This window comes from Pseudophryne corroboree, chromosome 5, assembly GCF_028390025.1.
Source record: "Pseudophryne corroboree isolate aPseCor3 chromosome 5, aPseCor3.hap2, whole genome shotgun sequence".
NCBI classification, from domain to species: domain Eukaryota; kingdom Metazoa; phylum Chordata; class Amphibia; order Anura; family Myobatrachidae; genus Pseudophryne; species Pseudophryne corroboree.
In genome coordinates, this window is record NC_086448.1 from 582,135,637 (window position 1) to 582,150,409 (window position 14,773).

General features: G+C 49.9%; 1 protein-coding gene across 6 annotated transcripts in view; it reads right to left on the bottom strand.

The window, feature by feature from the left end:
• Positions 1 to 14,773, bottom strand: part of LOC134928073 (beta-Ala-His dipeptidase-like) — a 100,900-nt gene that overhangs the window by 40,757 nt on the left and 45,370 nt on the right. For all 6 annotated transcript variants that reach the window (XM_063923356.1, XM_063923358.1, XM_063923353.1 and 3 more), the window contains one exon: positions 2 to 164. In XM_063923356.1, the coding sequence (XP_063779426.1) occupies positions 2 to 164 (163 nt within the window). The remainder of the gene's footprint in view (position 1; positions 165 to 14,773) is intronic.

Sequence of the window (14,773 nt, forward strand, 5' to 3'; positions counted from 1 at the left end):
CCATTCACTTCGGTTAGTGTGAAGGGATCGGTTTTCCATCCATCCTCTTTTTTAGCAGGCTGAACATCCACATGTCCATAAAAACAAACAGTCGCCTTAGTGGGGTCTTTCCCTAGCTCAGCTAGGATTGCTGGTGGGAATTTCACTTGTTGTCCATCATATAGCTGCAGATACACATGCAGGTTCGTTTTTCAGAAGTTTAACCATTTGATTGCAGAGAATAGCAACTAACAGGAGATAACAAATCCATGTATTTATGGGTGGGCAGACAATATTTCCTAATCTGCTCATAACGTCCTAAGTGGATGCTGGGGACTCCGTAAGGACCATGGGGATTAGCGGCTCCGCAGGAGACTGGGCACAACTAAAGAAAGCTTTAGGACTACCTGGTGTGCACTGGCTCCTCCCACCATGACCCTCCTCCAGACCTCAGTTAGATTCTTGTGCCCGGCTGAGCTGGATGCACACTAGGGGCTCTCCTGAGCTCCTAGAAAGAAAGTATATTTAGGTTTTTTATTTTCAGTGAGATCTGCTGGCAACAGACTCACTGCAGCGAGGGACTAAGGGGAGAAGAAGCGAACCTACCTAACAGGTGGTAGTTTGGGCTTCTTAGGCTACTGGACACCATTAGCTCCAGAGGGATCGACCGCAGGACCCGACCTTGGTGTTCGTTCCCGGAGCCGCGCCGCCGTCCCCCTTACAGAGCCAGAAGAGTGAAGAGGTCCGGAAAATCGGCGGCAGAAGACTTCGGTCTTCACCAAGGTAGCGCACAGCACTGCAGCTGTGCGCCATTGCTCCTCATGTACACCTCACACTCCGGTCACTGATGGGTGCAGGGCGCTGGGGGGGGCGCCCTGAGGGCAATATAAGACACCTTGGCTGGCAAATCTACATCATATATAGTCCTAGAGGCTATATAGATGTAAAAATACCCCTGCCAGTATTCCAGAAAAAGCGGGAGAAAAGTCAGTCGAAAAAGGGGCGGGGCTATCTCCCTCAGCACACTGGCGCCATTTTATCTTCACAGTGCAGCTGGAAGATAGCTCCCCAGGCTCTCCCCTGTAGTTTTCAGGCTCAAAGGGTTAAAAAGAGAGGGGGGGCACTAAATTTAGGCGCAAAATTATGTATACAAGCAGCTATTGGGGAAAAATCACTCAGTTATAGTGTTAATCCCTGCATTATATAGCGCTCTGGTGTGTGCTGGCATACTCTCTCTCTGTCTCCCCAAAGGACTTTGTGGGGTCCTGTCCTCAGTCAGAGCATTCCCTGTGTGTGTGCGGTGTGTCGGTATGGCTGTGTCGACATGTTGGATGAGGAAGGTTACGCGGAGGCGGAGCAGAGGCCGATAAATGTGAGGTCGTCCCCTGTGGGGCCGACACCAGAGTGGATGGATAGGTGGAAGGTATTAACCGACAATGTCAACTCCTTACATAAAAGGCTGGATGACGTAACAGCTGTGGGACAGCCGGCTTCTCAGCCCGCGACTGCCCAGGCGTCTCAAAGGCCATCAGGGTCTCAAAAAATGCCCGTTACCTCAGATGGCAGACACAGATGTCGACACGGAGTCTGACTCCAGTGTCGACGAGGTTGAGATATATATACACAATCCACTAGGAACATCCGTTGCATGATCTCGGCAATGATAAATGTGTTACGCATTTCTGACATGAACCCAAGTACCACATAAAAGTGGTTTTATTTTTGGGGAGAAAAAGCAGCCAGTGTTTTGTTTCCCCATCAGATGAGTGAATGAAGTGTGTAAAGAAGCGTGAGTTCCCCCGATAAGAAACTGGTGATTTCTAATAAGTTACTGATGGCGTACCCTTTCCCGCCAGAGGATAGGTCACGTTGGGAGATATCCCCTAGGGTGGATAAGACGCTCACACGTTTGTCAAAAAAGGTGGCACTGCCGTCTTAGGATACGGCCACCTTGAAGGAGCCTGCTGATAAAAAGCAGGAGGCTATCCTGAAGCCTGTATATACACACTCAGGTACTATACTGAGACCTAAAATTGCCTCAGCATAAATAGTGCTGCTGTAGCGTGGTCTGATACCCTGTCAGATAATATTAATACCCTAGACAGGGATAATATTTTGCTAACATAGAGCATATTAAAGACGTCGTCTTATATGAAGGATGCACTGAGGGATATTTGCCGGCTGGCATCCAGAATTAATGCAATGTCCATTCTGCCAGGAGGGTATTAGAGACCCGGCAGTGGACAGGTGATGCTGCCTTAAAAGGCACATGGAGATTCTGCCTTATAAGGGTGAGGAATTGTTTGGGGATGGTCTCTGGGACCTCGTATCCACAGCAACAGCTGGGAAGAAATTTTTTTACCTCAGGTTTCCTCACAGCCTAAGAAAGCACCGTATTTTCAGGTGCAGTCCTTTCGGCTTCAGAAAAGCAAGCGGGTCAAAGGCGCTTCCTTTCTGCACAGAGACAAGGGAAGAAGGAAAAAAGCTGCACCAGACAGCCAATTCCCAAGATCAAAAATCTTCCCCCGCTTCCTCTGAGTCCACCGCATGACGCTGGGGCTCCACAGGTGGAGACAGGTGCGGTGGGGGCGCGTCTCGGGAACTTCTGGGACCAGTGGGCTTGCCCACAGGTGGATCCCTAGGTTCTGCAAGTAGTATCACAGGGATACAAGCTGGAGTTCGAGGCGACTTCCCCTCGCCGTTACCTCACATCAGCCTTGCCTGCTGCCCTCGGAGAAAGGGAGGTAGTACTGGCGGCAATTCACAAGCTGTACTTCCAGCAGGTGAAAATCAAGGTACCCCTCTCCTTCAACAAGGCCGGGGTTACTATTCCAAAATGTTTGTGGTACCGAAACCAGACGGTTCGGTGAGACCCATTCTAAAATTGAAATCCTTGAACACTTATATACGAAGGTTCAAGTTCAAAATGGAATCGCTCAGGGCGATTATTGCAAGCCTGCAGAATTTCATGGTATCACTGGACATCAAGGATGCTTACCTGCATGTCCCTATTTACCCTCTTCACCAGGTGTACCTCAAAATTGTGGTACAGGATTGTCATTACCAATTCCAGACGTTGCCGTTGGTCTGTCCCCGGCACCGAGGGTATTTACCAAGGTAATGGCCGAAGTACTTATCCCGTACTTGGACGATCTCCTTATAAAGGCGAGGTCCAGGGAGCAGTTGTTCGTCGGAGTAGCACTATCTCGGGAAGTGCTACAACAGCACGGCTGGATTCTGAATATTCCAAAGTCGCAGCTGGTTCCTACGACGCGTCTACTGTTACTGGGTATGGTTCTGGACACAGAACAGGATAAAAAGGGTTTCTCCCGGAGGAGAAGTCCAAGGAGTTGGCGTCTCTAGACAGAGACCTCCTAATACAAATACAGGTGTCGGTGCATCAATGCACGCGAGCCTTGGGAAAGATGGTAGCTTCTTACGAAGAAATTCCATTCGCCAAGTCCCATGCAAGGATCTTCCAGTGGGATCTGTTGGACAAGTGGTCCGGGTCGCATCTTCAGATGCATCGGCGGATAACCCTGTCTCCAAGGGCCAGGGTGTCGATGTGGTGGTGACTGCAGAGTGCTCATCTTCTAGGGGGCCGCAGATTCGGCATACAGGACTGGGTCCTGGTGACCACGGATGCCAGCCTTCAAGGCTGGGGGGCAGTCACACAGGGAAGAAACTTCCAAGACTTCCCTACACATAAATGTTCTGGAACTATGGGCCATTTACAATGCCCTAAGTCAGGCTAGACCCCTGCTTCAACACCGGCCGGTGCTCATCCAGTCAGACAACATCACGGCGGTCGCTCATGTAAACCGACAGGGCGGCACAAGAAGCAGGATGGCGATGGCAGAAGCCACAAGGATTCTCCGATGGGCGGAAAATCATATGTTAGCACTGTCAGCAGTGTTCATTCCCGGAGTGGACAACTGAGAAGCAGATTTTCTCAGCAGACACGACCTCCACCCGGGAGAGTGGGGACTTCATCCAGAAGTCTTCCAAATGATTGTACACCGTTGGGAAAGGCCACAGGTGGACATGATGGCGTCCCGCCTCAACAAAAAGCTAAAAAGATATTGCGCCAGGTCAAGGGACCCTCAGGCAATAGCTGTGGATGCTCTGGTAACACCGTGGGTGTACCAGTCGGTGTATGTGTTCCCTTCTCTGCCTCTCATACCCAGGGTAATGAGAATAATAAGAAGGAGAGGAGTAAGAACCATACTCATTGTTCCGGGTTGGCCAAGAAGAGCTTGGTACCCAGAACTCCAAGAAATGATCTCAGAGGACCCATGGCCTCTGCCACTCAGACAGGACCTGCTGCAGCAGGGGGCCTGTCTGTTCCAAGACGTACCGCAGCTGCGTTTGACGGCATGGCGGTTGAACGCCGGATCCTGAAGGAAAAGGGCATTCCGGAGGAAGTTATCCCTACGCTATTTAAAGCTAGGAAAGAAGTGAACGCAAACTATTATCACCGCATATGGCGGAAATATGTTGCGTGCTGTGAGGCCAGTAAGGCCCCAAAGGAGGAATTTCAGCGAGGTCGATTTCTGCACTTCCTACAAGTCAGAGGTGACTATGGGCCTAAAATTGGGTTCCATTAAGGTCCAGATTTCGGCTCTATCGATTTTCTTCCAAAATAGAACTGGCTTCACTGCCTGAAGTTCAGACTTTTGTTAAGGGAGTGCTGCATAGTCAGCCCCCGTTTGTGCCTCCAGTGGCACCGTGGGATCTCAACGTAGTGTTGGATTTCCTGAAGTCGCATTGAGTTGAGCCACTTAAATCCGTGGAGCTACAATACCTCACGTGGAAAGTGGTCATGCTGTGGGCCAGGGCGTCGGCCAGGCGTGTATCAGAATTGGCGGTTTTGTCATGCAAAAGTCCTTATTTATATGGATAAGGCGGAATTGAGGACTCGTTCCCAATTCCTTCCTAAGGTGGTATCAGTTTTTCATGTGAACCAACCTATTGTGGTGCCTGTGGCTACTTGGGACTTGGAGGATTCCAAGTTTCTGGACGTAGTCAGGGCCCTGAAAAGTATATGTTTCCAGGACGGCTGGAGTCAGGAAAACTGACTAGCTATTTATCCTGTATGCACCCAACAAGCTGGGTGCTCCTGCTTCTAAGCAGACTATTGCTCGCTGGATCTGCTCCACGATTCAACTTGCACATTCTGCGGCTGGACTGCCGCACCCTAAATCTGTAAAAGCCCATTCCACGAGGAAAGTGGGCTCTTCTTGGGCGGCTGCCCGAGGGGTCTCGGCTTTACAAATTTGCCGAGCTGTTACTTGGTCGGGTTCAAACACTTTTGCAAGAGTTTACAAGTTTGTTACCCTGGCTGAGGAGGACCTAGAGTTTGCTCATTCGGTGCTGCAGAGTCTCCGCACTCTCCCGCCCGTTTGGGAGCTTTGGTATAATCCCCATGGTCCTTACGGAGTCCCCAGCATCCACTTAGGACGTTAGAGAAAATAAGATTTTACTCACCGGTAAATCTATTTCTCGTAGTCCGTAGTGGATGCTGGGCGCCCATCCCAAGTGCAGATTGTCTGCAATACTTGTATATAGTTATTGCCTAACTAAAGGGTTATTGTTGAGCCATCTGTTGAGAGGCTCAGTTGTTATCATACTGTTAACTAGGTATTGTATCACGAGTTATACGGTGTGATTGGTGTGGCTGGTATGAGTCTTACCCGGGATTCAAAATCCTTCCTTATTGTGTCAGCTCTTCCGGGCACAGTATCCTAACTGAAGTCTGGAGGAGGGTCTTAGTGGGAGGAGCCAGTGCACACCAGTAGTCTAAAGCTTTCTTTATAGTTGTGCCCAGTCTCCTGCGGAGCCGCTAATCCCCATGGTCCTTACGGAGTCCCCAGCATCCACTACGGACTACGAGAAATAGATTTACCGGTGAGTAAAATCTTATTTTCCTAATCTGCTCATATTTTGGGACAAAAATTGGTTGGTTTTTATCAGGTGCAAGGGCGTAGTTACTATAGAAGCTGGGAGTGCAGCTGCAATAGGGCCCACCTTCCCTCTCAAAGATACATGTGTTATATACATTTCTCCCCATTGGGTGATACATAGAGGTACTTACAAACTTTTGTCTTGTGGCCTACAATATGTCTAGTTATACCCCTGGATCTGCTTGATTTAATGTAGTACAAAATGAACAGGAGGGCACTATACTGTTACATAATATGAAAGGTGGTGGTATAATATGAAGTGAAGGCACTATAGTTTGGCATTATATGAACTGGGGGCATGATAATGTGGCAATGTGGCATCATTTGAACTGAAGACACTGTATGGTAAAATATGAACTGGCAGCCCTACAATGTGACATAATGTGAATTAGGGTACTAGTATGGTTCATAAAATAAACTAGGACACTATTATGGGGCATGTGGAGAGGTGTCTCTCTAGAGATACCTATGCACAAATGTCAATGAGAGACATGGGGGTCTATTCAATTGAAGTCGGAATTGCCGTCAAGTCGGAAAGATGGCACTTTCTGACTTTTTTAGGTCGAATCAGGATTCAACCTTTTCAACTCAGTTGCTGTTTTTCCGACAAGTCGTGAGTTCCGATTTGTTGGAAAATGTGTGGATCGGCGGATTAGCTGTATATCCACGCATTATGTCGGATTTGCGGGCATTTCAGACAGGTTTTTGTCCCTGTTCTCGACAATGCCGATCCGATTTAAAAAAAAAAAGTCGGATTAGCATTGTCGAAAATGGGCTAAACCTGTCGGAAATGCCCGGAAATTGAATACTGAACTGTCGGATCCTCTCCGTCTGAAAGGATCCAACAGGAAATAAATAAACCCCATTGTCTCTGACTCTAGGTAGCTTTGTGCACTTTGAAATGAATTGAATATACATTCAATTGCAGTAAATGCCATTGATTGGAGCAAACAGCATTCGGGAAAATGTAAAGCTCCTGTAAGCAAGTAGCATCAGTTTCCATTTTAATACTGATTTATATGCATCACATTAGCACTAAAACAGTTCCGAAAACTCATAACTGGAGAGATTTAGTCTGTTTTGGGGAAATCAATAATTTCATGTGTGGGTAAAAGGTAAATTTCTCTCTGTGTATGTATATATACCGACACTTTTTCTCCCTCGTGGGGGTCCACGACCCCTCTGGAGGGAGAATAAAATAGCATGGCGCGCGTAGCGCGCCACTGTGCCCGCAGCGTGGCAAGCGCAGCGAGCCCGCAAGGGGCTCATCTGCACTCGCCACGCTGTCGGTATGCCTGCGGTCGGGCTCCCGGCGCCGGTATGCTGGTCGCCCGGCCGCTGGCATACCATACTACACCCCTTACTCACCCTGTGACCTTGCTCTATCTTAGAATGCCTTATTCTGCTGCCAGGAGGATGAGGAGACAAGCATAAGCAATGAACATGTGCCAATCAGTGGATGTGGTGACGGTTACATTACTCCCTTTGCCGCAACATGATTCACATGCTGAGGCCACTTGGGGGCTGCAGTGGTGACTGTTTTACAAGACAGGGTTTGTGCTGGCCCCATTTTGTAGGCATGTCTAGGCTAGGGTCTGGGTCTTCAGGTGCTGATTTCTTTGCCCTGGCAGCATGAAAACACCGCCCATCCTGTGTAACCTGAGGGTCACTCAAATGCCTGATGTGTTCACACAGATGATCTGAGGCTATTAAAAGAAAGAGCTATGTACATCTCAAATCTAGCAACTAATAGGGGGACGTGCTGGCATCCTGCGCGGAAAGGGGTGGGGTGGGGAGGTTAGGTTTAGGCATCAGATGGGGGGTTAGGGTGTAGGGACGGGAAAACGAGATTTATGGTAAGAACTTACCGTTGTTAAATCTCTTTCTGCGAGGTACACTGGGCTCCACAAGGATAGACATTGGGGTGTAGAGTAGGATCTTGATCCGAGGCACCAACAGGCTCATAGCTTTGACTGTTCCCAGAATGCACAGCGCCACCTCCTCTATAACCCCGCCTCCCTGCACAGGAGCTCAGTTTTTAGTTAACCAGCCCAATGCAGTAGCAGGAAAAGAGACGACAACAGTTAGTAGCCACATACACCACACTCTAACGACAGGAGAAGTGTCACAGGCTAATGCCATACCAACCCAAAGAAGCTAAGTGCGTCAGGGTGGGCGCCTTGTGGAGCCCAGTGTACCTCTCAGAAAGAGATTTAACAAAGGTAAGTTCTTACCATAAATCTCGTTTTCTGCTGCGGGCTCCACTGGGCTCCACAAGGATAGACATTGGGGATGTCCTGAAGCAGTTCCTCATGGGAGGGGATGCACTGTAGCGGGCACAAGAACCCGGCGTCCAAAGGAAGCATCCTGGGAAGCGGCAGTATCGAAGGCATAGAACCTTATGAACGTGTTCACTGAAGACCACGTAGCCGCCTTGCACAATTGTTCAAGGGTCGCACCCCGGCGGGCCGCCCAAGAAGGTCAAACAGACTGAGTAGAATGGGCAGTAATGTGAGCAGGAGCTGAAGGACCAGCCCTCACATAAGCATGTGCAATCACCATTCTAATCCATCTGGCCAAAGTCTGCTTGTGAGCAGGCCAGCCCTGTTTGTGAAATCCCAACAGTACAAAGAGAATCAGATTTCCTAATGGAAGCAGTTCTCTTCACATAGATACGGAGAGCCCGTACCACATCCAAAGACTTCTCTTTGGGAGACAGATCAGGAGAAACAAGTGCCGGAACCACAATCTCCTGGTTAAGGTGGAACGAGGAAACAACCTTAGGTAAATATACGGGACGAGTCCTAAGAACCGCCCGGTCACGGTGAAATATCAGACATGGGGAACTACAGGACAAGGCACCCAAATCCGACACTCTTCTAGCTGAAGTAATAGCCAGCAGAAACACCACCTTAAGGGAAAGCCACTTAAGGTCAGCTGAACCATGAGGTTCAAACGGAGACTCTTGTAACGCCTCCAAAACCACCGACAAGTTCAAAGGAGCCACAGGCGGGACATAGGGGGGTTGGATACGCAACACGCCCTGAGTAAAAGGTATGCACATCAGGTAAGGTCACAATTTGTCTCTGAAACCACACCGAAAAGGCAGATATTTGAACCTTGAGGGAGGCCAGACGCAGGCCTAAGTCCAGGCCCTGCTGAAGAAAAGCCAACAACTTGACTATACTAAACTTGGAAGCGTCATAATCGTTAGATGCGCACCAAACAAAGTAAGAATGCTAGACCCTATAGTAAATCCGAGCAGAAGCCGGTTTCCGGGCCCGCAACATAGTTTGAATGACCGCCTCAGAAAACCCTTTAGCCCTTAAGACGGAAGCTTCAAGAGCCACGCCATCAAAGACAGCCGGGCTAGGTCCTGGTAGACACAGGGGCCCTGAACGAGGAGGTCTGGGCGTTGTGGAAGTAGAATTGGACGCTCTGACGATAGGCCTTGCAGGTCTGAGAACCAGTGCCGTCTGGGCCACGCTGGAGCTATGAGAAGCAGAATTCCTTTTTCTTGCTTGAACTTCCGAATTACCCTGGGCAGGAGTGACACCGGAGGGAACACGTACGGCAGCCGAAACCTCCACGGCACCGCCAGCGCATCCATGAATGCTGCTTGAGGATCCCTTGTCCTTGCTCCGAAGACCGGAACCTTGTAATTGTGTCGAGACGCCATCAGATCTACGTCTGGAAGACCACTTTTCCACTAGGAGTTGAAACGCTTCTGGATGGAATCCCCACTCGCCGGCATGTACGTCCTGACGACTGAGAAAGTCTGCTTCCCAATTCAGGACTCCTGGAATGAAGATTGCTGATATGGCCGGTAGATGGCGTTCGAGTGCCGCCTTGATGATTTATGTATGCCACTGTGGTGTCGTTGTCCGACTGCACTTGAACAGGACGGTTGTGAATTAAATGCTGGGCTAGGATTAATGCATTGAAGACCGCCCGCAATTCCATAATGTTGATTGAGAGGAGGGACTCCTCCTTGGTCCACTGACCCTGAAGGGAGTGTTGCTCCAGCACCGCACCCCAACCTCTTAGACTGGCATCTGTCGTCAACAGGACCCAGTTGGATATCCAGGAGGGACGGCCCCTGCACAATTGTTGGTCCTGGAGCCACCAGAGCAGCAACAGACGGACCTCCGGAGTCAATGAGATCATTTGAGACCTGATCCGGTGAGTCAGGCCATCCCTCTTGGCTAGAATCAGCCTCTGGAGGGGGCGAGAATGGAATTGAGCATACTTCACCATGTCGAATGCCGATACCATGAGGCCCAGCACCTGCATCGCAGAATGTATCGACACTTGCGGACGAGAAAGGAAGCAACGAATCCTGTCCTGAAGCTTCAGGACTTTCTCCTGACACAAGAACAACCTCTGGTTGTGAATGTCCAATAGCGCTCCCAGATGCACCATGCTCTGAGCAGGGACCAGGGAGGATTTCTTCCAGTTGATGAGCCACCCGTGGGCTTGTAGAAACCGGACCGTCATATCTAGACGACGTAGGAGAAGTTCTGGGGAATTTGCCAGGATTAACAAGTCGTCCAGATACGGCAGTATCCTGACCCCTTGACGGCGGAGTACCACCGTCATCACCGCCATAACTTTGGTGAAGACTCGCGGAGCCGTTGTTAAACCAAAAGGTAACGCCCGAAACTGGTAATGGAGGTTGCCAATAGCAAACCTCAGGTATTGCTGATGTGACGCTGCTATAGGAATATACAGGTAAGCATCCTGTATGTCCAGGGAGACCATGTGTCCCCAGGTTCCAAAGCCAGAACTATAGAGCAAAGGGTTTCCATGCGGAACTTGGAAACCTTCACAAACCTGTTCAATGCCTTGAGGTTGAGAATGGGCCGGGAGGACCCATTCGGTTTCGGGACTAGAAACAGCGGAGAATATTACCCCCGGCCCCTCTGCGCAAGAGGCACCTGTACCTGGACGACTCCTGCACCTGCACCTGCACCAGGACGACTCCTGTATCCAGGAGGGTCTGTACCACTGAATGCAGAGTGTTTGCCTTTGTCTGGTCCAACGGGACGTCTGCCTGGCAAAATCGATGAGGGGGTCGGTTTTTTAAGGCAATGGCGTAACCTCGAGAGACGACTTCCCGTACCCAGGCATCTGAAGTGGTCTTCAACCATTCCTGGGTATACCCTAGAAGCCGGCCCCCCACCCTGGGATCCCCCAGGGGGAGGCCCGCCCCGTCATGCGGCAGGCTTATCGGCCTTGGAAGCTGGCTGACGGGCCGCCCAGGCTCTTTTTGGCTTTGGCTTACTAGGTTTGGAAGTGCGGGCCTGCTTGTTGTACGCCTGACCTTTTGCTTTACCTGAAGGACGAAAGGAAGTACCTTTAGCCTTCGACACAGAAGGAGCGGTACTTGGCAGACAGGCAGTTTTGGCAGTAGCCAAGTCAGCCACTATCTTATTTAAGTCCTCCCCAAACAGAATATCTCCCTTGAAAGGGAGTACCTCCAGGGTTTTTCTAGAGTCCAGATCCACAGACCAGGATCTCAGCCACACTATCCGGCGAGCCAGGACTGACGTAGTAGAGGTCTTGGCTTCCAGGATACCGGCATCAGAAGCCGCCTCTTTAATATAGCGAGAAGCTGTGACAATATATGACAAGCATTGTCTAGCATGGTCAGAAGAGATTTCAGCTTCTAACTCCAAGGCCCATGCTTCAATAGCCTCTGCAGCCCATGTTGCTGCAATAGTGGGCCTTTGTGCAGCACCCGTGAGGGTGTAAATCGCTTTAAGACAACCCTCCACACGTTTATCCGTAGGCTCTTTTAGAGACGTGACGATAGTGACAGGTAGAGCTGAGGAAACCACCATCCTAGCCACATGTGAGTCTACTGGAGGAGGCGTTTCCCAATTCTTAGACAGCTCTGGTGCGAGGGGATAGCGAGCCAGCATCTTCTTTTGAGGCACAAACTTCGTACCCGGGTTTTCCCAGGGTTCCTGACGTATATCCACTAGGTGATCAGAGTGAGGTAAAACTTGTTTAACCACCTTCTGACGCTTGAACCTATCTGGTTTCTTAGGAGGGACGGATGGCTCGGGATCATCCGTAATCTGTAGAATTACTTTAATAGCCTCCAAAAGATCAGGAACATCCACATGTGAACTACCCTCCCCATCAGCAGTATCTGAGTCAGAACCTGTGGGGTCAGTGTAAGTGCCGTCTTCATCAGACGAGGTGTCAGTGACAGCAGTGGATTGTGAGGAGACAAGCGCTCGCTTAGAGGACCCCTTGGACTTAGGCGAGCGATGGTCAGACTTTTTAGTAGTCAGGGACTGGTTCAACTTCTTCAATTGAGCAGATAAATCATCCGCCCACAGCGGGTTAGTCGCAGGGACCACATACGGTTGTACCGGCATTGGGGGTCCCATAGGGGGTGTTAGTTTATTAACTAGCGTATGTAGAAGCGTGGAAAAAGTGGCCCACGGTGGGTCATTATGTACCGCCGTTGCCACAGTCCCACTGGGGGGCAAGGAGCCCCCAGAACCAGAGCCCACAGCTGCTATATTCTCCTCATAGGGATCTGTGGCTTCAGCAACACCGGCAGTGTGTTCAGCCCCAGAACCGTTACCCTCAGAAGCAGACATGATATAACTTGCAGTATCAGGTAACACAGTACAATTGGCAGCAGCACAATACCTCTCTTACCCAAACCCCTGCGCAGTGTAGTCAGCACTAGCAGAGATAAAGAAAAGATATGGTGACTAAATCACAGAGAAAAAATAAGATTTTACTTACCGATAAATCTATTTCTCGTAGTCCGTAGTGGATGCTGGGGACTCCGTCAGGACCATGGGGATTAGCGGCTCCGCAGGAGACAGGGCACAAAAATAAAGCTTTAGGATCAGGTGGTGTGCACTGGCTCCTCCCCCTATGACCCTCCTCCAAGCCTCAGTTAGGATACTGTGCCCGGACGAGCGTACACAATAAGGAAGGATTTTGAATCCCGGGTAAGACTCATACCAGCCACATCAATCACACCGTACAACTTGTGATCTGAACCCAGTTAACAGTATGACAACGTAGGAGCCTCTGAACAGACGGCTCACAACAAGAACAACCCGATTTTTTTGTAACAATAACTATGTACAAGTATTGCAGACAATCCGCACTTGGGATGGGCGCCCAGCATCCACTACGGACTACGAGAAATAGATTTATCGGTAAGTAAAATCTTATTTTCTCTAACGTCCTAGTGGATGCTGGGTACTCCGTCAGGACCATGGGGATTATACCAAAGCTCCCAAACGGGCGGGAGAGTGCGGATGACTCTGCAGCACCGAATGAGAGAACTCCAGGTCCTCTTTAGCCAGGGTATCAAATTTGTAGAATTTTACAAACGTGTTCTCCCCCGACCACGTAGCTGCTCGGCAGAGTTGTAATGCCGAGACCCCTCGGGCAGCCGCCCAGGATGAGCCCACCTTCCTTGTGGAATGGGCCTTGACAGATTTAGGCTGTGGCAGGCCTGCCACAGAATGTGCAAGTTGAATTGTGCTACAAATCCAACGAGCAATCGTCTGCTTAGAAGCAGGAGCACCCAGCTTGTTGGGTGCATACAGTATAAACAGCGAGTCAGATTTTCTGACTCCAGCCGTCCTTGAAATATATATTTTCAATGCCCTGACAACGTCCAGCAACTTGGAATCCTCCAAATCGCTAGTAGCCGCAGGCACCACAATAGGCTGGTTCAGGTGAAACGCTGACACCACCTTAGGCAGAAAATGAGGACGCGTCCGCAGTTCTGCCCTGTCCGAATGGAAAATCAGATATGGGCTTTTATACGATAAAGCAGCCAATTCTGACACTCTCCTGGCTGAAGCCAGGGCCAGTAGCATGGTTACTTTCCATGTAAGATATTTCAAATCCGCCGATTTGAGAAAATCCAAAACTACATTAAGGTCCCACGGAGCCACTGGGGGCACAACCGGGGGCTGTATATGTAGTACTCCTTTTACAAAAGTCTGGACTTCAGGAACTGAAGCCAATTCTTTCTGGAAGAAAATCGACAGGGCCGAAATTTGAACCTTAATGGACCCCAACTTGAGGCCCATAGACAATCCTGTTTGCAGGAAATGTAGGAATCGACCCAATTGAAATTCCTCCGTGGGGGCCTTCCTGGCCTCACACCACGCAACATATTTTCTCCAAATGCGGTGATAATGTTGTGCAGTCACCTCCTTCCTGGCTTTAACCAGTGTAGGAATGACCTCTTCTGGAATGCCTTTTTCCCTTAGAATTCGGCGTTCAACCGCCACGCCGTCAAACGCAGCCGCGGTAAGTCTTGGAATAGACACGGTCCCTGCTGAATCAGGTCCCGTCTTAGAGGTAGAGGCCACGGATTTTCCGTGAGCATCTCCTGAAGTTCCGGGTACCAAGTTCTTCTTGGCCAATCCGGAGCCACGAGTATCGTTCTTACTCCCCTTTGCCGTATAATTCTCAGTACTTTGGGTATGAGAGGCAGAGGAGGAAACACATACACTGACTGGAACACCCACGGTGTTACCAGAGCGTCCACAGCTATTGCCTGAGGGTCTCTTGACCTGGCGCAATACCTGTCCAGTTTTTTGTTGAGGCGAGACGCCATCATATCCACCTTTGGTTTTTCCCAACGGTTCACAATCATGTGGAAGACTTCTGGATGAAGTCCCCACTCTCCCGGGTGTAGATCGTGTCTGCTGAGGAAGTCTGCTTCCCAGTTGTCCACTCCCGGAATGAACACTGCTGACAGTGCTATCACATGATCTTCCGCCCAGCGAAGAATCCTTGCAGCTTCTGCCATTGCTCTCCTGCTTCTTGTGCCG